Source organism: Hyperolius riggenbachi, chromosome 3 (assembly GCF_040937935.1).
Source record: "Hyperolius riggenbachi isolate aHypRig1 chromosome 3, aHypRig1.pri, whole genome shotgun sequence".
Lineage (NCBI taxonomy): Eukaryota > Metazoa > Chordata > Amphibia > Anura > Hyperoliidae > Hyperolius > Hyperolius riggenbachi.
This window is the reverse complement of record NC_090648.1, coordinates 428,620,632-428,644,397: the sequence shown is the minus strand read 5'-3', so window position 1 is coordinate 428,644,397 and position 23,766 is coordinate 428,620,632. Positions and strand designations below refer to the sequence as shown.

The window sequence follows — 23,766 nt, the reverse complement described above, 5'->3', positions numbered from 1 at the left end:
ATGTGATTTGCCTCTGTTCAAAGGAGGGTGTGACTGTTTTTTTTCTCTCCTTTCCTTTGAATCACTTCAGCTTTATCAATAAAGAATAAAATATAATACAGTACAAGATGAATTCCAAATGCCGATAATCTTTGAGATTACTATTGGGCAATTACAGCGGTTGAGGATTGTGCGTGTCAGGCCAATGCGTTCCAAGAGCTAGACATGCCTAGGGCAGTACAGGAAGTGGCGTGTTGCTGGGCTGGGCTGGGCTAGGGTTGCTTTTGTGCTGGGTAGATATGTTGGTAGTGTGAGCTTACTGGAGAGGGAAGAGGATGAAGGTGGTCCACGGGTTTGCTCTGTTTATATTGCTGCTGGGGCATGCACTGGAGTCATGGGCACAAGGTGAGATCACTTTTCTTTCCAATAATACCCCACCATTCCTTATACTGTATGTAATCTTCAGGTACCCTATTCCTTCTCTAACGCTGTGTCTGCACTGGAGTTTTGAATTCTCCCATTCCTATAATACTATATCAGTATTTGTATTCTATATAAGCTGCACATTCCCTTTTATTTTCTCTGTCGCTGCCTGCATTGGGGTCCTGGGCTCAGCATGAGACCTCCAATTATTACTATAATATTACATCATTCACTTTACTGAGCTATATGTTATCTGTATGATGTATTTATATAGCTCTGACATCTTCAGCAGTGCTATACATAGTGTGTATAGTCATGTTACAACATGTTGCAACAAATCCAGTGAAGTGGGAAACATTCTTCTTCAATCTTTATCTTTTATTTATTTTGCAGTGATATAGCATACTAGTCAGCACTGTGTTGACCAGTATGGCGTATTGCCACAAAATAAATATAACATAATTGAATAATTTTCCCACTTGAAAGGTTTAGTTAGGATTGGATTTGTTGCAAGCTGCACATTGTTCTAGAGGTTTTAAGCCTCATCTACACGGTCAGATCGGATCTATTAGATAATTTCCAACCTGTCCAATCGGATTGCGGTAGATTTTGCAATTTATTCTGGGTACTAATCAAAGCAAAATCTATTGAAAAATTGATCTGAAACAATTTTGAATGTCTACACACTATGCAATTTCTTATCAGATCTATCTAATAGATCTGTCTATCTGATGGAAAATGTTATCTTGTAGATGAGGCTCTCTAGCCTTAGCGTGACTCTCCCCGTGTGAATTGACTTCTGGATTACCCTTTTGCTTTATAGTCCTGTCACTAATATGATAATTCCCAGCTGCTGCTGCACACGCTAAGCTTGGGTTGGCAGCACCACCTAAAATTTACTTCTTGCACTCAATTCATTATTTAAAGTTTTTTTTTTTTTGAGACAAAAAAAAAAAGTATAAATAAACATTCGCCTATGTTCCTTCAAACTTAAAGTCACTCTGTGATAAGCAGAATAGTGGGAAACCCAGACATTGCTTAGGGAGGGTTAGAACGATAGCTACACTATTGAGTTTGTGTGTGGGTAGTTCCCACAGTTATGTGCATGTAAAGGGTTAATTAATTTCTTACTGTTACCCCCTGAAACCCCTTGTCAGCTGGCTAGTACCAAGATTTCTATTCGTATCGTTGAAAATTTCCTATGAAAGTACGACTGTCACCCTCACATCCCTGGGTCCAGTTAAATTTGGCAGGTTGACCTAAATGTTTTTTGTATTTATAAACCAGAAACCTCATGTTAGACTTGCAGAAGGGATAGCTTGGAAAGCCTTCATGTTCAATATCATGGAACGCTAAACAAACAGATATACTGTTTATATCTTGAGAGGTATACTACAACAGGGGAGACTTGCTAAACACCATTTTTCGTGAAGGGGTTCCTTTGGGGTAATGTTGAGAAATGCTACTGTGTATAATTGGCATATCCTCTGACCATTTCATGCTGGTGCCTGCATTGGGGTTTTGGATTTAGAGTGAGGCTACTCATTTTTACAGTGCCTCATCAATTACAATTTTCTGTTTGATCTAAATACAGGTATTCCCTATTAATTCTCTACTGTTTCTTAAAGTGTACAAGAGGTAACCTGAGATAAACATGTATGTACAGTGCAAAACATATTAATAACCAGGCTGGTTTACTTGTTTCATTTTGCTGCCTGAAAGAGTACATTTTTAGCCATGGAAGTGTAGGGAATATAGTAAACACCGTTGATAAACAAATTACAGCCATAAAAGTTTTCCTGGCAGATTACAACTTCTGAGAGCAGGGGAAGATAGAGAAAGGTCAAAAGTTTATGTATTTTCATTTAGGGACACTTATTAGGCTGCCACTGAGCAGAGACAACAAAACACTCAATCTTCTTTGTAAATGTTTAATTATAAAATAAAACTGAGATATTGTATCTAAAAAAAATATATAATTTTTAGGAGTAGGAGGATAAATACAATTGTTTATCTCATCTGCTTATTTTCACCTCGGGTTAACTTTAAACTGAGTTTGAACATCTTTAACCCATTTAATTCCATGGAGATCTATATTTTCAAATGTTTGGTGCACATAGTGTGTATGTGTGACCATGGTGGGGGGTTGGTAAATGACTGATTTCATGGGAAGTATTCTATAAATAAAGGCTTATTATAAATGAACTGATGATTATAGTTAAGGGAGAAGAAGTGTATTGTAACCTTAGGGGTAAATATGTATGTGTGTGTGTGTGTGTGTGTGTGTGTGTGTGTGTGTGTGTGTGTTGAAACTAGGTGGGAGGTGTGAAGGGAAGCTTGGGTGACAATAGGTGTTGAGGTGGATGGTGTAATATGACTTAGTGACAAAAGCTTTGGAGGAAGTGGGCAGCAAGGGTTCATATTCACATTAGGAGCCCTGAAAAATGTTGGCAGGAACTCTTTACTGGCATAAAATTCCTGTTGCAGGCTTTTAGAGAAGCCATCCAGTGCCAGATATACAGTATTGTGTGAATCCTTTTCACTGAGAACAGTGAGTTAATGGGATTTACAGTCTCCTAGCATGGTGGGAATGAAGATGCCTTTACTCCAAAAGAGAAAATACCTTAAAACTTAGGGATGCTGCACTACCTGGCTTGATGCAGTGAGATAGACCAGGAATAAGTGCAGAGGCGCACACAGAACATACTTTGGTTGGCTGGAAAGTGTACTGGTTAAGGGCTCTGCCTCTGGCACAGGAGACCAGGGTTTGAATTTCGCCTCTTACTGTTCAGTAAGCCAGAACTTATTTAGTAAGGAGACCTTGGGCAAGAATCCCTAATACTGCTACTGCCTATAGAGCCCGCCCTAGTGGCTGCAGCACTGGCGCCTTGAGTCGGCTGGAGAAAAGCGCAATATAAATGTTCTGTGTCTTGTCTTAGAAGCAGCATCAATCTGCTGATGAACAGTCATTTCTACTGCTGAAAGAGCCCATTTCTGTTCAAAATCCTGCAGGACAAATCTTTTCTAGCTGAGGACAGGGAATAGTGGCATATCCATGGTATCCTGCTGGCAGTAAATGGAGAAATTCCATTCACTGTTGCCACACCGCCAATCAAAGTTTATCCGCTGAAACAGGGATAATAGGCCCCCTACTCTCAGACCGTTCTCTGCAGTGTCTATGAGTTATTGGGTAACATGCACGCTTGAATTTGATGTGTACAAGGGTCCCCTCCCCTTACATAAATGGCCTATTTGATGATCCACTGAGTTGGATAATATTTGGTCTGCCTCTATTGTAGTTTCTACTGAAAAATGGAAGTGATGCAAGCTGCAACAGCAGAGAGCCAGTTACATGCGTTATGTAAAAAAGGAAATGCTTTGTGGCTTAACGCAGGATGACAACACCTGCAGAGACATCAAAACAGGCCTGGACCACCTGCCTGTTTTCAGTTTTTACATCAAGAGCCACCAACTAAATTCTGGCTCTGTGTGTCTCCCACAAGCTATGCATACTAAAGCATGTCTTACCTGCTAAATAAGGCGCTACATTCTATACAGTGTCTTAATACAGAAGCAGTTATTCAGATAGTTCAGTAAACCGAGAGACACATCTGCCCAGCTCACAGCCATCTGGAGGAGCACACATCCTAATGCAAGTAAATGAGATCCAGACCTCTGTGAGTTGTGTGGACACAGAGTACTGTGCTCTGTCTGATCACACTTTCCATTGATAAAATGCACCATATCAGTTGGTGCAATACATTTAAGGCCCATACACACGTCGGATTTTTCTGAACGACCCGTCGTTTGAACGTTCCGTCGATCAGTCGTTCGCACGTCAAATCCGACGTGTGTACAGACTATCGTTCGGGTGATAAGACTGGTTTCCACTGGAAAAAAGTCTTATCACGCGAACGATAGTCCGTACACATGTCTGATTCCGCGTGCGAACGACTGAACGACGGGACGTTCAAACGACCCGTCGTCCAGAAAAATCCGACGTGTGTATGGGCCTTTAGTTACATGAATGTCTGGTACACACCTTCACTTTTGATTGGCAAATTTTACCACTTCCATGTATTATGAGGGTCACTTATGATATGATCCTCCTTGTAGGAGGAGGGTTTACCTACACAATCTGTGCAGAGTATTCAAAATGTGTTGACCCTCATATTACATGGAGGTGGTAAAATTGGTAAGTGATTGGTCAATCAGAATTGAAAGTATGTACCAGGCTTAAGGGCCCGTACACACAGCTGATTTACGTCGGAGATTGGAACCTGATCACTTGGGCAACATTGCTGGGCCGGTGCTGTACCTTTACCAAAGTGTTCTGTTGCTATGCTGAGGGCTGACGTAGGGGCTCAGACATGATATCACACGGTGGGTGGGTGGTGTGTACACCACGCAGCCATTGCATGAGCAGGTAGTTCGCTTGCTGAGTGGCAGTTAGGGGCCACTGTAGATATGCTGGATTATTGGCTGACTCTTAGCCAACTTTAATCTAGTGTATGTACACACTTTCAATTGTGATTGGCCAATCACTGACCAATATTACCATCTCCACACAATCTGCTCATAGTATTCTATATTTGGTCAATCAATGATTGGTCAACCAAAACTGAAATTGTGGACTAGGCTTTAGACTTTAAAGGATACCCGAAGTGACATAATGAGATAGACATGCGTATGTACAGTGCCTAGCACACAACTATGCTGTGTTCCTTTTTTTCTTTCTCTGCCTGAAAGAGTTAAATATCAGGTATGTAAGTGGCTGACTTAGTCCTGACTCAGACAGGAAGTGACTACAGTGTGACCCTCACTGATAAGAAATTCCCCTTTGTATCTTTCTTGCTTTCAGAAGCCATTTTCTGCTAGGAAAGTGTTTTATAGTTGGAATTTCTTATCAGTGAGGGTCACACTGTAGTCACTTCCTTTCTGAGTCTGGACTGAGTCAGCCACTTACATACCTGATATTTAACTCTTTAAGGCAGAGAAAGAAAAAAAGGAACACAGCATAGTTATTTGTGTGCTAGGCACTGTAATACACATGTCGTCTATCTCATCATGTCACATGTCACTTCGGGTATCCTTTAAATGCTTAGATTACTAGTAGACTGTAAGGTGCATATACATGTACTATTATTGTCGGCTGTCAGGGTTAAGCTCATATCTGCGGGTGACACTGTGGGGAGCAAACACAGAAGAGACACATTGGGCAGATATTCCTGAGCATCATGTACCCTTATAAGCTGAGTGGAGTAGAGACAATGGCACGTCACATGATGCGTTGGCTTCCAGTGGGCGAGATAAGGAGGGAAATAATGCTGTACATTCGTCTCTGTTTCGAATCACATTGGCACTTATTTGCTAAACGGATTCATGAAAACGTATCCGGTTTCGTGCGAATGGATCCGTTCCCGTTAAGTTGGTTCAGTTGCGTTTCCATAATACACCCCATCCCTTCACCTACAGGCCCTGTTCCCTTAACAGTTCCTATTTTATATGTATGAGCTGTTCACACTTGTCACGCTGCGACGGACCTGCGGGATCCAATGCAAGTGGACATCCCTTCTGTGTAGTCTGCGATAATCCTGGGCAAGTGGATGCGTTCCCCCACATTACCTATGGGGTAACGCCGCTATAGCCGGACCATTGGCTCCCGTGGGCCAGCACAAGTGGGAACACAGCCTCAGGCAGGCGCTAGGTTCTCGGATGACTCAGCCCCAACTAAACAGTTCTGTCCAGCAGGTGTATAATGCTGGGAATACACAATGAGACTTTTCAGCAGATTTATGGTCTAATCGTTTTTCTGATCGATTTCCATTCTCTTCTATGAGAAACTGATCAGAAAAACGATCGAAAATCAGATTGGACCTGTCAGAAACTATCTATCCAACCATGTATCTACCAAAAAAAAAAAATCTCCTAGTGTATTCACAGCATTAGACTTTAGTTGGTCTGTAATGAGATCATGCACCCTTTTCACAACTGACCGAATGTGTTTGTGCTCATTCGGATATTTGTTTGTGTGTATTCCTCATTCTCTATGGTTTTGGATCTCACAACAGCCCCAAAACATGTATAATGAACGTCTGATCACACCTAGGGCTTGATTCACTAAACTGTGATAACTCATATCACGGGCATTTTGTGCGCATTTTCACATTTGCGCGCGATAGCGAATTTACATGCAAAAATGGCCATGTTTTCGCGTGGTGATTCGTGATTGCACGTGATAATTCACGATCGCGCGCAAACGGCCGATCTGAGTTATCGCAGTTTAGTGAATCAAGCCCCTAGGGTATGCACCTGAGGAAATAGCATTTTTCAACAGATCTATGTAACCATTTATTGGGGTTGGCTGCATATTGATCCCACCTTTATCAGTAAAGCAGGGCCATGGCTGTCCTGAGTTTCAGTAATGACACCTTGTTACCCATGCTGAGGATTCCTTGTGGGTCAAGGTTTCTTTAGGTTAAGAGCCTCTGTCTGCCTCCTCCATTTATATATCCCCTCCTGCCATGCAGCCAGCTTATTGGATTCAACTGCTCAGTCATATACATAAGGGAGCATTGTGAGGCTCTATTAACAGCATTTTACACTGATCACAAGTTCCGTCATGTGCTTGTCCGCCGTGTCTTGTGAAAAGTGCAATGCTTGTCCCTTGTTCCTGTCCCTGACTGCTCATGTTGTTTAGGGGAATTCCAGCCCTATGGATGTCACCCATTCAAGCATATCGGAACTATAAAATAGGAAGTTTTTCTATAGCTTTGTCACACAGTGCTGGACTTCATAAAAATGCAGTGTTTGGGTAAAACAAAAACAAAAAAAATTGCTACTGCGCGACAATCCTCAGGGATGAACATTTCCTCATCGACTAGCTCACCATATAGCCAAGGCTGTCAGGCTACACATAGCTAGGATATAGCAAACAGCGACACTTTCTAATGATATGACCAAGACTATTATTACTTACCGTATATTCTTATCTCTGAAAGACTGATTGCAATCGGTTACTAGTATACTGTTAAACTGAACTTACTGTTCAATTAAACTCTTTTGAAACTAAAATAAAAATATATTTATATTTTAGTTTTATGGATCCCCAGGCAGCAGAATGCCCCCCTCTGTATTGTTGAGTACCTATTCCCCAAAACTTTCAATATCCATGATTTCAGCCAGCCAAAGGTGTTTTACATTAAGGATCAGGGGTTGTCTGAGGCAGATTTAGTACATGTTTATGTTTTAAAGGACAACTGAAGTGAGAGGGATATAGCGGCTGCCATATTGATTTCCTTTTAAGCAATACCAGTTACCTGGCTATTCTGATGAGCCTCTGCCTTTAATACTTTTATCCATAGACCCTGAGCAAGCATGCGGCTGCCATATTGATTTCCTTTAAGTCAATACCAGTTACCTGGCTATTCTGATGAGCCCCTGCCTTTAATACTTTTATCCATAGACCCTGAGCAAGCATGCGGTAGGTCAGGTGGTTCTGACATTATTGTCCACATGATGATTCTGGTCAGTGTTCTTTCTAGGCTCTTCTAGCCAGGTGCTCCACCCAGCTAGTTTTGGTGACCACCCGGCTGTTATCAGCTCACCTCCTCCTATGCTGTGGGCAGAGCTGCGCACAGAAGCCCTGGCCCTGCATTTTGTCATCTTGCCCCACCTGGCTAATTTTTCATGCCACCCGGCTGGAAATAATTTCTGGGAAGAACACTGCTGGTGTTATTCCGACACTATTGCAGATCAGTAGGGTTGCCAGGAAACTGGTATTGGTTAAGTTCACTTACTCTTTAAAGCAAACAATTGGCTATCAAATTTTCTTTCTCTCTCTCTCTCTCTCTCTCTCTCTCTCTCTCTCTCTCTCTCTCTCTCTCTCTCTCTCTCTCTCTCTCTCTCTCTCTCTCTCTCTCTCTCTCTCTCTCTCTGTGTCTCTCTCTCTCTCTCCACCCCTCCCCCCCTTACGCTGTACAATAGAAAAAAGTTCTATTTGCCCATTTGTCTGTACTATGTATGGGCACCATACATCAAGCAGGGTCATGGATTTGATATTTGTCTATATGACTCTGGACAATCTTTACAGTTTGACCTAAAGATGTCAAATATGAACCATATTTTGGTATAAACCATGTCAAATTGTTGCTATAATATTTATGTATATGTATGATTGTGTTCTCATGCACACTGCTTATCTTTGTGCTTGTTTGTATGTACTATTAATATACTCAATAAACTTAAGAGAGATTGCCTTTGAAGAACTGGATGATTTCGGTTGGGTTTGATTTATGGCAGTTTCCTTTGCGTCTGAGACGTTGGCTGTGCCTCTGTTGTTTTATAAGTTTATTTCTAGCTGGTATTTATCTAACTTCAGGGCAGAGTGACGTCTGAGATGGAGGCCCCTTTAGATCTTCTGTTCCCATACAGGGGCGTTGGTGCCCCAGCTAGCTGCTACTACCCATTATGCTACTTCATACAACCCATCAACAAATGCCCATTAACCGTAACTGCTTTTTCGTTAATGCAGAACTCTAGCATCAACGATTTACATGAGATCAGCTTAAAGTGTCCTCCTTGCGCTGTGCCCATTTTTGTTGCCAATGATGTAAGCCTCCTTCATGATCTACAGGGAATATATTTGCTTTATCCTCAGCAGACTGAGGATAAAACAAATCATTGGTCGGTCATGCTTGCTGTGGCACAGATTTTCATCCAATTCGATAATTATTGAATTGGATGGTCAATTGGCGGCAAAATGGGCAGATGTATGGCCACCTTAAAGGTACCCATACACTTATAGATTTGCAGCAGATTTGCCCATAGATTCCTGTCAGATGCCTGTCAAGTCAAATGTGACAGGAATCTATGATGTGTGCCACACACAAGGAACAGATTTCCAATAGATTTCAGAATTAAATCTATTGAAAATCAATTGAAATGCAGTGTTGCACGATTCGATCCAACGCTATGAGCAATCGACCTAGATTTTTCCATCCGGACTGTGCAAGCAAATCGGTCAGAAATCGATGGAACATGCTTCCCGCTGCATAGATTTCTAGCTGATTGGATCAGAGCAGTCGAATCAGCCATATATCGATGGCAGAAATCAACAAGTGTATGGAGCCCTTAAGACACAATTATCCTTTGTTCCTCTTCCCTGACGAGAACCACAAACAAGACTGATTAACCTCGGCTGCCAGAGCTAATGCACTTCCACACTGTGATTTAAAATGAGCAAAAAATGCTGAAATTGTTGTCTTTCATTTGTTATCTTTCCCCAGACTTCCTGTTGCATCACTAGAAGCAGGAAGTCTGGTGAAGATATTCTGTGGGGGCATAAGCAACACCACCTTGCAATATGTTCAGCATTCACAGTGAAGAAAGCACATAAAGCCACGTGTATACAAGGACATTGATGGTAGATCAGGTAAACAATCAATTGCTTTCTGATAACCATCCTTTATCTGTTCCTCCACCTTGCACTACTGGATAATGGACAAGATTTCAATAGAAGGCTTGCCTTTTGATTGCTCAACTGCTGTCCTTGTTCTGCAAGATGTTATAGAAAGCTGTGGGGCCATCAGTTGTCTCTCTCCTACCCGCAGCCTCCCCACGCTCCTGTCACCATCACTCGTACAAAGAATGGAAGTTCCCGATTATTGCCTGATCAGTATTTTAATTAAATTTCTATTGTATATGCCCAGTTCTTGATATATTCTCATTAGAATTTGTTTGGCATGAACAGCTAAGCATTTAAAGAGGAACTATAACCAAGGATTAAACTTCATCCAAATCACCAATAACATGGCAGAGTGTCAACAGATCCACTGACATGCAATTAACCCACGTGGCTACTGTTTACAGCGGCGGAGCGCGTACTGAGAGCTCGTCTGCCGCCTATCCAATGGGAGCTGAGCGCCATGTGCTCCAGTGACGTCAGCAGACTGCTGAGACCCAGAGGCTTGCGCCTCAGCGTGGGTCTTGGCGTTCCGCCGCCATGAGTGCCCCAAGGATCTTACAGCTGCACTATCTGTAGAACTGCTATTAAGCACTTCTTAATCTGTGACAGTTTAGGAATGGGATTGCACTTTTCTTAAAGGACTTCCGAGGCCAAAACGGAAAAAAAAAAGTTAAATACCTGCATCGCATATGAAGGCACGGAGGACGCCGTCCGCACCCTCCGTGCCGTTCCGCCGGGTCCCCGCCGCTCAATAGCTCCCAATGACTTCCATTAAAATCGTGGTAAAATCACAATCGTGGTAAAATTGTGCTTTTTTTTTTTTTTTTTTTTTTTTTTTTTTCCGTGATGTTAATGGAAGTCAATGGGAGCCCTTATGGAGAGTTGTGTTGTAGTACTTGGATACGTAGAGTCAGGTACAGTTGTAAGCCACGCGTGGCAAATGTCATCTTTCACACTGTTATGGATGTATTCCTTACAAGGGCATATAGGAATTATTTGCACATTCCTTACACAAAAAATTGCATCAACTCAGAATTATTAGCATCTGATTAACCATCCTTAGTGAGCTGGTCTATCTCCACCTATCTGGGTGTTCCTGGGTGGGTGAGGAGAGATGAGAACCAGCTCAGGCTCCTCCCTATGCTCAAAGGAAAGTTGTACGCAAGTAGCACCACTAGAAGGGACAGCAGAGGATTTTTGACCTGCTCTTTCATCACCTGTGCTCGGTAGTCTGGTGTTCAGGTCGTGCATGAAGAATGTGTCATAGAGGAACCCTCTATCAGATCTCCTGCAGTGTACTTGCACATCACTCTTACATGTACCCACAGTTACATTGCCTAGGGCCTGATCCATGTTCAGATTGTGCATGAAGAATGTGTAATAGAGGAAGAATCTCCTCATTCCCCTGCAGAGTACCTACACATCACACTTACATGTACCCACAGTTACATTGCCTAGGGCCTTTGTTCCTGTCTCCACCCTCTACATGTACTCTTAGCCAGCACCTATTCAGTAGGAGACCTTGGGCCAGTCTCCCTAACACTGCTACTGCCTATAGAGCGCGCCCTTGTGGCTGCAGCTCTGGCGCTTTGAGTCCGCCAGGAGAAAAGCGCAATATAAGTGTTCTGTGTTTGTTTGTTTGTATTTCTATTTAACAGCTACTCTGCAACTATATCCTAAGTTTAGTCAAACTGCATCTCTGGTGTACATAAAAAACACAGAGGTACGTTAATGCTTAAATGTTAGAATGTCCCAACACACAGTCTGTTTAATAAGATTCACCCTTATCTGCTTGACTGCTTTATTATAGCAGCACAAATAACTTGTATTCTTGTTTTTTTATTTATTTCATTCTTGTGGAGCAAGGATAATTTTATTACATCGTCCCTTTTTTAATTACAGTTTACATTTTATTTGGAGTTGGTAAAAAATTTTTTTCAGACTTCAGGTTATCAAAAATGGTCAGACTCTGACTCCACAGCCCTGTATGATATATAAGGTATTCTTTATGAAAAGTTTGTGTTTCTGTTGCTGCCCTGCACTTACATAACAGGAAAGACTGCTGTCTGTGTCAGTAACAGCCGGTCATTTGTGGGGAATGTAGTTTCACTTTCAGCAGCTGTACTTTGCTCTCTGAAGTGACCAGAGAAGCAGCAAAAGCTCAACCATTAGCACTCTGATGCTTTTAATCTGCGTTGCATATTATACTGTGTTAAAGCCGCCACACGTTACATTGTTTAGCTGCTATAAAGATATAAATAAGTAAGCAGTGTGAACTGGTTTTTGAAACCACCTTCAGAATTTTGCAGTTCTGTATTTCAAGTTTCTGGCCACACACTGCTGTAGGCTGCAATCTTTTCCCTATCCCCGTAGCAGGATGATGCAATCCAAGCAGCAGCCACATCTGCACTACCTGAAACTGCCTTAACTTGGCTACCTGTCAGCTAAATTTAGCTGTAGAAACCTCATTGTCTGCATAAAAAGGTAATATTTGATCACTCTGATATCGGATGCAAAACTATTGGGGCCCTTTTCCCTGCATTCATTCTAGTTCAAATTTTGGAACGCATGCTTTTAGCAACAATCATCTGATGGCAAGGGCACCATGACTGGTCCAATAAGGGCAACAATATTTACATTATAATGTGATTTGGTTTCTCCAAAAACTCACAGCTGCAGTTTTCCTGCATTTATATTTTTTTTTTTTTTGTACAGTCGGAGAAACACAACACAGTTGCCTCAAGAAAAGGACTGATCGCCAAAAAAAATGATGTACAAAAAAAATACTCCGAGATGGAGAACCTGAACAGTGCGTTTTTGCAATCATAATTTTTCACTGTAAAATGTCTTAGATTATATTTTGAGATCTGTGTGTGGAAATGGGCTGGAATTCAGTCTTCGCCACAAGCAGTGGATAAGCTATTGTTGCAGAAAGTGAGTTTTTGTGACATTATCCTTAGAAATGTTATGGCGTGTTTATGTTTATTAGCGTTTTTTCTCTTCCTCTTTTCGGTGCTATATTCCGTTTCAGGAGGAGCTCTGTGGTTTGAGAGCAAATTCCTCATAACTGGGTCACGCTGCTGGAAAAGGCAGAGAATTGCATGCAGAGGTCTTGTGAAGTTATCGCAACAGGTGCCACATGTGATTGTCCAAAAAATGCTTGCTTTTGCCCATTTTAACCAATCAAAATACTATGTCTGAGGATACCTTTTAGGGTACGTTTCCACTAAAAGCATACGATCTGCATTTAACAATTTTGGATACAACATTCACATGCGAATTCACATAATTTTCAGTTTTTCCAGAAGGATATCTAGGAAGGAAGACCCATTTAGATGATTGAGCGTGAATGTGAAAACGCATGCAAAAAAAAAAGTGATGATAACATTGCTCTCAGTTTTTTTTTTTCTTCCTGAATGCAGATTTGGCATGTAATGGACACGGGCACCTAGGAATTAATCAGTGTGCGTTAGGGATGTAACTAGAGGGAAGCAGCCCGTGTCTGCAGGGGGGGCTCAGAGCTGTGGAGAGGCCCTTAGTACTAACCTTACCTCCCTCTGATACAGGGATCCATCCTCCAGATCAGGTGTTTTGTGGCTACATTTGTTATCGGTATGAGGGTGATGATAGCCACACTTGTTTTATGACCCTTGTAAGGAAGGCTCCCTGGCTGTGAATGTCACCTAGAGTAGGCAAGGGAAGGGTGTGAACATTAATGGGGTTCTAGCAATATTTTGCTGGGGGGTTTTCTAATTTGTCGTCATGCCACTGGTGTGCGCATTTATGTGTGAAAAAAATGCACAAATTCACAACTAGTGGAAATGGGCCCTTGAAGGATTATGGTGCACGTACACATGTCCTGTTATCTGTTTGCTCATTTAAAAGGGAAATAAAAAACTAAACTGGACCCCCACCTGGCATGTCCAGATGCAGAAATACAGCCAGTGTGGACCAGTGCCCATTCTGCACACACTGGAATTTGTAAACAGTAGTGATGTCCTCTTTACCCAAACAAGCTGTGGAGGTAGACCGTGCTCATAAATATAATATGGTAACAACACTCTTTATGAAGAGCTGACAAAAGGTTGAGGCATTAAAGAGAACCCGAGGTGGGTTTGAAGAATATTATCTGCATACAGAGGCTGGATCTGCCTATACAGCCCAGCCTCTGTTGCTGTCCCAAACCCCCCTAAGGTCCCCCTGCACTCTGCAATCACTCATAAATCACAGCCACGCTGCTGACAAACAGCTTGTCAGAGCTGGCTGTGTTTATCTCTATAGTGTCAGTCTGCTGCTCTCCCCGCCTCCTGCAGAACTCCAGTCCCCGCCTGCATCCCTTCCCTCCCTGCTGATTGGAGGGAAGGGACGGGGGCAGGGACCGGAGCTATGCAGGAGGCGCGGGAGCAGCTGAGACTGACACTACAGATGTAAACACAGCCTCACAGCATGGCTGTGATTTATGAGGGATTGCAGAGTGCAGGGGGGACCTTAGTGGGGTTTGGGATAGCAACAGAGGCTGGGCTGTATAGGCAGATTCAGCCTCTGCATGCAGATAACATTCTTTAAACACACCTCGGGTTCTCTTTAATACTTTGAAATGTGTATATAAAGCTTTTTTAAATTCTGTTTCTTGGTGGTCCAAAATCACGATTGTAGGATCTCAGCAGAGTTCAGAAAACATTTGTATGGGAGTTTGCTACTTCCTCTCTCTTTCCCCTCAGTGCATCGTTCAGACACTGACCTTTTGAAAAGGAGAAATGGGACGCCACAGTAATCTGAAAATAACATTTTTAGGAACATAGTGAAAGCAATTTTAAGGGGGTAGCTACTGGATCTCATCCTGCCCACATCAAAAGCAATAATGTCTTACTTCTGGAAATGGGGAGAGTTTTATTCAGAGTTTTTTGACTGGATTACCACTTAAAGAAGGTGTGGCTGGATAGTGTACTTGTGAAAGTGGACATGAACCCTTGCACAGGACAGAAGGAAAACATACAGCAATGCACCATGATTGTATTTAGAGAGTTTAGCCTGTTTAATTCCCCCTCATTTGTGTCTAATCACAAGTTGTAATCTGATCTCTCCCCTGTGTCACATGACTGCCTATGGCAGATAAGCCAATTTGAAAGCACAGGCTGTTAATAATATGTCTGTTTCCATCCATGAATCAGGAAGTAGAAACAGTGCAGATTTATTTTAGGATTTGTATCAGGTATAACAAATGTTTTTGTTTCAAAGTTTTTATGCTGTTGTGTATCTTCTAGAGCAGAGAGGAAGTTCTGACTTCAGGTCCGCTTTAAGGGCTTTTCCTCTGGCACATTGAGACCAGGGTACAAATCTCGGTTCCTCCTGTTCAGTAAGTCAGCAGTTATTCAGTAGGAGACCTTGGGCAAGACTCCCTAACACGGCTACTGCCTATAGAGCATGTCCTTGTGGCTGCAGCTTTGAGTCCGCCTGGAGAAAAGCCCAATATAAATGCTCTGTCTGTCTAAATAGGAACTTTACCAAAATGTAACTTGATTATAAAAAATTTACAATATTTACACACTTTTTTTTTTTTTTTTATTCAATGTCTGCCCATTATATAATTGCTCCTCTTGCATTTCCCTACTTACATTTATTATAGGTGCCAACATTTTTACGGCTGGCAAGCAGCATTACTGTAGCATGTTTGTTGTGTGTTCCAAAGTGAGCACAAGCAATACCTGGTCTTCCAGAGGTCGCTGGGAGAATATGAAGATAACTAGGATGAGGATGCATAACTAAATATCCTAGGCTGGACATAACTGGGAGGGCAGGGTTACATACCAGTCTATAGCATTATAAGGATATGGGAAGTCTTTCTGATGCTGAAAGCAGGGTAATTGAAATAAAATAGCGTACCTGGGATAATGTATTACATTTTGCTTAACCCATTCGCGTTCCGTCGTTTTCACGTGAGAAATGTTCACCTCCCATTCATTAGCCTATAACTTTATCACTACTTATCACAATGCACTGATCTATCTCTTGTTTTTTCCGCCACCAATTAGGCTTTCTTTGGGGGGTACATTTTGCTAAGAGCCACTTTACTGTAAATGCATTTTAACAGGAAGAATAAGAAAAAAATGGAAAAATTCATTATTTCTCAGTTTTCAGCCATTATAGTTTTAAAATTAATACATGCCTCCATAATTAAAACTCACGTATTGTATTTGCCCATATGTCCCGGTTGTTACACCGTTAAAATTATGTCCCTATCACAATGTATGGCGACAATATTTTATTTGGAAATAAAGGTGCATTTTTTCCATTTTGCATCTATCACTATTTACAAGTTTAAAATGAAAAAAATATAGAAATATTTCATCTTTACATTGATATTTAAAAAGTTTAGACCCTTAGGTAAATATTTACATGTTTTTTTTTTTTTTAATTGTAATGTTTTTTTTTTTTTTTTTATAGTAAACATTTTATTTGGGTAGTTTTGGGAGGGTGGGAGGTAAACAATAGATTTATAATGTAAATGTGTGTTCATTTTTTTAAAAAAAAATTTCCAGGTGTAGTATTACTTTTTGGCCACAAGATGGCGGCCATGAGTTTGTTTACATGACGTCACGCTAAGCGTAGCACGCGCTTAGAGTGACGCATCGGGAAGGAGACAGCCAGAAAAAGCACAGCTTCCGAGAGAAGCTGTCGCTTTTTCAGCGGGGGAGAGGAATCAGTGATCGGGCACCATAGCCCGATACATTGATTCCTTGGCTACCGAATCCACGGCCGGGAGTGTGCGTGCACGCGCACGATCGGCCGCAGGAGCGCGCGGTAGCGCGCATGGTTCCTGGACGTAGAAACTACGTCCAGGAACCAAAATAGGTTAATGTCATTCTGGTTCCAATGAAAGGATGCCTTAGGGCTTGTTCACACTATGAGCGCTTTTCATTTTTGAGCAATGTTTCTCTATGGGCTGGTGCACACCGAGCGGCTTATTCAGCGTTTCTGCAGCCGCTTGCGGCTGCGGATACGCTTGGTCAATGTATCTCAATGGGCTGGTGCACACCAGAGCGGGAGGCGTTTTGCAGAAACGCATAGTCCCGGGGTGAGGCATTTTTTGGATTGTGGATGCCTCAATGTTAAGTATAGGAAAAACGCAAACCGCTCTGAAAAACGGCAGTTCAGAGCGATTTTGCAGGAGTTTTTATTACAAAAGCTGTTCAGTAACAGCTTTACTGTAACAATATCTGAAATCTACTACACCAAAAACGCTTCCCAAAACCGCAAAATGCTAGCTGAAATGCTACAGAAAAATAAGAAAAAGCGTTTCAAAATCTGCTAGCATTTTGCGGATCTGCTAGCGGCTTTTGGTGTGCACCGGGCCGAAGTGAGTATTCTCACATGAGCTTTTTTTTTTTCCAATCGCAAATATGGCTCCTGCACCATTTCCAGGGTGTTTGCGCTTCAATACAAAGTATAGGGAAATTGCAAAATGCTTAAAAAGGTCTCTAAAAAGGGATTAGGCAAGCACTTTTTTAAAATAAATACATTGTATTAAGTTCCAGGTCAAAGAGTTCACTTCCTGATTGTCATCAGGAAGAAAAAAAAAATCACCAAACAAAAGCGCGTAGTTAAAGCGCAAATCACTCTGAAAAGCGCTCACAAAAGCGCTTGCGATTGCACTGGTGATTTTCTATTGTGAACTAGGCCTTACTTCCAGGTGAGATGTGCACGAGACACCCCCCCCCCCCCCCCGACCCTGCGACAGACCCTGGAAATTGCAGAAGGGCCTTAAACATCTGGTACAGTGGATGCAGGGATGCACGGTCAGTTTTAACATGCATGCACAAATGCATTTGGTATGAATTAGTGCATTTGAACTATCAGTTCTGTGTTTTGCTTTGCATTAAAGCTAACAGCATATATTTGTGTACAAGCCCTGGAGCCTCGTAACACATATAGGTTGACCGTTATTTGCTGGAATTGAAACTCGATCCCTTGGACGACAGTTTGGGGCAGAGTGCTATGTAGACCCCTCACTAGCCTAGAGGCTAGCGATGCATCTGTTAATGCTGAGGAGGGACAATGTGCTGTGCACAACAGAGTGCCATCCAGAGGGTGGGGTGATCAGGAGAATCATGCATTCAGGGGTCTATTGGATGCAGCTAAATATACAGCATGCCAGATCTTTAGTCCACAGTGGATGGGCTACCGTACACGTGACAATCACGTCCAAGGCTGTACTTAATCCAGCGTGTGTACATAGCTTTAATCCCAGTCCCTAGATAAGGCGCTATAGGAACATTGCTGAGATTATGGAAGGGTGCTGTTCATTCATTACCCCTCATGATTTGCACCAGGAGTGCACTTGCATTATTTTCACTTTTCTACAGGTTGTTTTTTGAACTGTATCAGTGCTGCACGTTTTTGGAGAAAGGGTTAGAACTTGTATCAGCCACTCACAAGAGGCTTCATTTTGGCGTCTTTTTCAATGGAAGCTAAAGGCGGTGAATTTGCTGCCTGCCAGCTGCTCCCGTTCACTGGCCAGACTCTTGCTAGTACTTGGCATGAGCTGTGGACAGGAAGCCCCACATGGTGTTTCATCTGAGCATGGCCATCCTCAGACGCAACATGAGACTTTTTACTGCCAGGTAACACCACCATGTGCCAAACGTGGAGTTACTAAACTGCCATTCGGCTGCATTAAATTGTAGCAAATGGTGCTTGTGGCTGCACTGCCCGACAAACGAGCAGTTCAGTTGCCTGTGGAAAATGGGCCTTACTAGAAGCAACCAGGCTGCTACTATTGGCTACTTACCATATCAGTATTCTAACACAGTCTGGGGAAAGGAGAGAACCCTTATTCCTGGAAGGCTTTATATGATTCCCATGATTCACTGTAAAGCTAGCTTTTGGTAATGTGACAGGAAATCTATCGCTTTCATATGACTGTTGATAAAACTGGAAACAAGGTGGCTGCCAGCCAGAAAGCTTATCAGGGAATGATTGTTACAGCAGACCCACTTCTCTCGTGTCTGTCTTGTGTGAGCACTTCCCAACCACCACTCACATGGGTATTTTTCTGATTAAAATTTGGCAAAAGAGCATAAGCAATCTAGCATAATTTCAAACAATCACTGAGCACTACCAAATTTTAAACAATACCTGGAATCCACTAGGAGCGCTTGTCTGAGCACTTTGTGATTTGAAACGCTCTTGCTAATGTAGTGCTATGGGTGTGATCCCACTAGAGTGAAGTGATTTTTATAAAAAACCCCATAGCATTGAATTAGCAAGAGCTTCTTCAAATCACTAGCGCTTAGAAAAACCTTCTAGTGAGTTTGAGGCCTAAGGAACACTATATTAGCCCTAAGGCACCCTGTCTGGAGGAATAGACAGATAATGTATACTCCTCAATCAGCTTTGCAAGGAGTAATGCATCCCAACAAAGACTTTCAAAGTCTTCACCAAGAACAAACCCTGGTTTAACAGGTCATGCTGGATGAAGATTAAGGAGGAAGTAAATAAGTCTGGTACTACAGAGGAGTTCAGGGAAGCCAAGAACACCCTTACACGAGAACTGAAAGCTGCAAAGAGGGACTACTCCAACAAGCTCGGTCTCAGCCTCCACTCCAACAACCCACAAGAGGTCTGGAAAGGCATTAGGGCAGCCACAAACTTCAAAACCCTCTCTCAACATACTTCCCCTAGCATTGAACTTGCTGAAGAGAACTGTAGATTTAAAAACCATTCCACCCATCCTGTGGACCAGGCTCCTCCGCAGCCGCACGCTCGTGCAGGGGCCGAAGATGCCGAGCTGGCGAGGTTGGCATCTGCAGTAGAGGGGATCCCTGGACACCGGCTGGGAGCAGAACTGTAGAAAGCCCTAGGTAAGCAGATCTGTTTTAACTGCTCGCACCTTCCCTTTAAAGATCCGATCAGTCGTGACGGTCTTAATCTGTGTGCGTTGCAGAAAGTTGTTTGTGTAAACGCATGCATATACCCACATCACAGGATCATGAAAACGATTGCTCAAAAGATCGCTGGTTGTTTGAAAAATTGCGCAAAAAAATTGTCGTTTGTATGAGCCGTGATTGATTTGCATGCTGCTTAATATTCTAATCCACTCTCAGCTGAGGAGACCTTCCTGATGAGATACTTGCCCTGGCTGTCTATATAAGGCCTCTAGGCAGCTTTGGGTGACATGTCAGCTGGGTGTGCTTTTTTTTTTTTTTTCGTTTTTGTTTTTTTTCTGTTTTTTTTTTTTAAGGGTGGAACAATTGAATTTACCACAATTCGCCAGCAGTTCCACACAGTTCTGCAACACACCAAAGGTAACTCCTCTGCTTGATAACCTCCATTTGATTTTTGAACATTATCCCAGCTTAGACAGACCATCCTGGAACCTCATGATGCAGCCCCCCTTCTATTGCGTCTCCACCCCTTCCCTCTTGTATATTTTACCTATTTTTGTCTGTAACCTTATTTGTTGTAAAGTGCTGCGTAATATGTTAGCTCTATATAAATCCAATTAATAATAATAAATCTGAATATGAAAACTGTCCCACTTGGCGAATATAGCTGGTTCTGATCAATACTGGGAAAGCGCTTCCTTTGCCCTCAAAACAGCCTCAGTTCTTTATGGCATGAAATCCACAAGATGTTGGAATTCCTGTTAAATTCTGTACCATGTGGAGATGATTACATTACACAGTTTCTTCAGATTTGTCAGCTGCGCATTCATGCTACGAATCTCGTTATTCCACTTTTACCAAACCATCACCAGCCTGCACTGCTGAGAGAAGACTATGGAAATGAAATGAGGGACGTAGTCATTAACAGGGTGAGGGGAACAGTATGCTAGCTCATAGGTGATGCATAGAGATCTGGTGTGTCGGCGTCAATAAAAAAGACTATTGCTGGAACTGCATCCCCTATCGATATACCACTTTTGTAGACCATTTTATGTTGTCAGGATAAAAGTAAACCTGGAGGTGTGAGAATACATTTCTCTTATTTTGAATGTTTTTGTCTTGCAGGGCTCCAGAAGGTCTCAATGGGCAGATATACAGAACTAAAACTAAATTATTCCACTCCCACCGAATTCCTCCTGCAGAACATACCTGGAAACGTCTCCTTCGTTATCTTCCAAGTCCACAGCCAGTATGCCAACGTCACCGTCTCCTTCAAGGTATGGGGGCTGTTACACACCAGCTGTAAGCTAATCGTAGAGACTGATGGAAATTGGTTCTGTTGCACTTACAGCAGTTGCCAGCAAATTTAAAATGGATTATAAAATCTTCAAAATTACTCTAAAACAGGTCATACACTAGGCGATTTTACCCATTGATATATGGCATTTTCGTTCACTAATCAAATCTGTTAGAAATCGTTAATGCAAACATTGCCCGGTTGATCAATCCCTTTCCGAAATCAATTTCGGGAGCACATCGCTCAATATGGTAACAACCGACACAGAGTGTTGGCAGTACTGTTACCTGTCCTGCTGGCGTGTGCTCTACCGTGTCAGGTGGTTTGCTTCATGCCCAGGGTCTCCTGCTCCCCGTGTTGTCTTTTCTTCCTGGTCACATGACACAAGCTGAAGTTCAAACACTAGAGGGCCGGCAGCATACACACCGGAGCTCTAGCGTTTAACCTTCAGCTTGTGTCACATAACCAGGAAGATAAGACGACGCAGGGAGGAGGAGACCCTGGACATGAACGAAACTACCGGACATGGGATATTACTTTTTGACTTGTAACAATAGTGAGATGTTTTGGTTTTTCAAACATTGCTTATAGTGTGTTTATGGTGTCTTTTTCTTTAATATAAGATTTACAGTATTTCTCCACTTTAACGGTCCTTTGTTATAGATTTGTATGACCTGCTTCTGGTGCTTTTCATAAATCATGAAATGCTTATTATTTTTTTGGCTTATAAATTCTGTATATTTCTGTCCTTCAGAGCCTGAGTAATGACTCTGAGGTAGGCAGCGATGCCGGACTGCTGAACGTCCTCACCCCTGGGCAGATGATGTGTTCCTGGTATGTGGAGAGTTTATTCCCAGGTCCAATTCTGACATCAGCCATCATCGTTCCATACAACGAGAGGGGTGAGTATCCTCCTATTACATCACTGATCACTGCCATGCCTCCTGCATTGGGGAACCTGATTCTAGATGTCGATCATGTGGTGGGAAATGTGCACAAGGTGTACGGCTAGTGTAAGCATCTGACACAGCATTGGGGACCTGATTGCAAATGTCTATCTTGTGACATGCATGGTGCACAATATGTGTGGCTAGAATTAACATTTTGACACAGCAATGGGGACCTGATTCCTGATGTCTGTCTTGTGACTTGTATTGTTCACAAGGTGCGCAGCTAGCATGAGCATCTGAAACAGCATTGGCCACCTGATTCCAGATATCTGTCATGACTGACTTGTGTTCACAAGGTGTGCGGCTAGCGTGAGCATCTGACACAGCACTGGCCACCTGATTCCAGTTTTCTGTCATGTGACTTCATATTGTTCAGAAGGTGTGTGGCTAGCGTGAGCATCTGACACAGCAGATAGTATTGGTGGAACAACCTGAAGTGTAAAAATATAATCCACATTGTCTGCGTGGGCAACACAAGTTAGAATAGAGTAGCCCGAGTAAACCTTGACCTTCCATGACAAAATACAGATTTTTGTTGGGTATTTGTTAGTTTGTTAACTTTATGCAAATGAATGCAGATTGGATTTGGACCAGTCAATGTCATCCACTACGGTAGTTGTTTGGTTGAATTCCAAGCTGCATACATTTGCATCAGCTTAAATTTCTAGCAACGCATTGACCATCTCTAGTTTGGAATTCACTCCTCCCCCACGTTGCAAACCTTTAGTATTACTTGGCTAGTCTGTGTTTTTGTTTACAGGTGGTCTTACCATAAAAGAGCATCTCACAGGCTGGGTAATGGCATCTAAGACACTCCCATCACATTCTTTGTAAGGAGTTTTAAAAACAGGCAAATATAGGTTATTTCACATGTGTAGATGGTGGGGGAGATATTTCAATATGTTGCAGCAAGATCTCCTGACCATGGGTCCTGAATCTCTTACCAATACCTGCAGTTCTGGTTTTCTGGTGGAGCTTGTACGGAATCTTCCATCTTTTGTAGTGCTCATGTTTCTTCTTCTTTTTTTTCCCACCCAGATCCGATTCCTGGAGCGTGTAACTTGGAGTTTAAGCTAGACATCGATCCTAATATCTACCTCCAGTACAACTTGTATGAAACTGTCATAAAATTTGCCCCAGCCAATCTGGGCCATGCAAGGTAAGAATGGGTTAACTCTGCCTCTTCCCTTCACGGAAGGTTTAGAAGGCACTAAAAATCCTCAGTAAACCTTCACTTCTTCTAGTCATGCCCTATTTATCACTTTGGTTTCACTGAGACTTTTTAACTTGTCAAGATTTTTTTGACACTAGACTGATAGAACTATATATACTGGACATATGACTATAGTAGGAATTAGATTGTGAGCGCTAAAGCCTCGTACACACGCCTGACTTAAAGGTCTGCTGAGGCGACGACATCAATCTGTTTACTCACCTGGGGCGTCTTCCAGCCCCTCGCCGTTTCAGTCCCTCGCCACAGCCCCAGTCCTCCTCGGTGTCCCACTTGCCGCCTGTAATTATCGGCGACCCGCCGGTGGGTCTGCTCTTCTGCACCTGCACTCGTGCCTGCATGTCCACGTCATCTGCATGGCGCAGAAGAGCCAACCCACTGACTGGTCGCCAGTCATTACGGGTTGCCAGTGGGACACCAAGGAGGACCAGGGCTACGGCAAGGGACTGAAACAGCTGCTATGGGCTGGAAGAAGCCCCAGATGAGTAAACCTAAAACAACCCCAACAGTCGACAATCGGGGGTCTTATGGCACCA

At 42.6% G+C, this 23,766-nt stretch overlaps 1 protein-coding gene across 1 annotated transcript in view; it reads left to right on the top strand.

Moving 5' to 3' along the window:
* The first annotated feature begins 89 nt into the window (after window positions 1-89).
* TM7SF3 (transmembrane 7 superfamily member 3) overlaps window positions 90-23,766 on the top strand; it is a 45,657-nt gene continuing 21,980 nt past the window's right edge. The window contains exons 1-4 of the mRNA XM_068277601.1: window positions 90-384; window positions 20,878-21,029; window positions 21,804-21,951; window positions 23,038-23,158. Coding sequence (XP_068133702.1) covers window positions 315-384; window positions 20,878-21,029; window positions 21,804-21,951; window positions 23,038-23,158 — 491 coding nt within the window. The 5' untranslated portion in view covers window positions 90-314. The remainder of the gene's footprint in view (window positions 385-20,877; window positions 21,030-21,803; window positions 21,952-23,037; window positions 23,159-23,766) is intronic.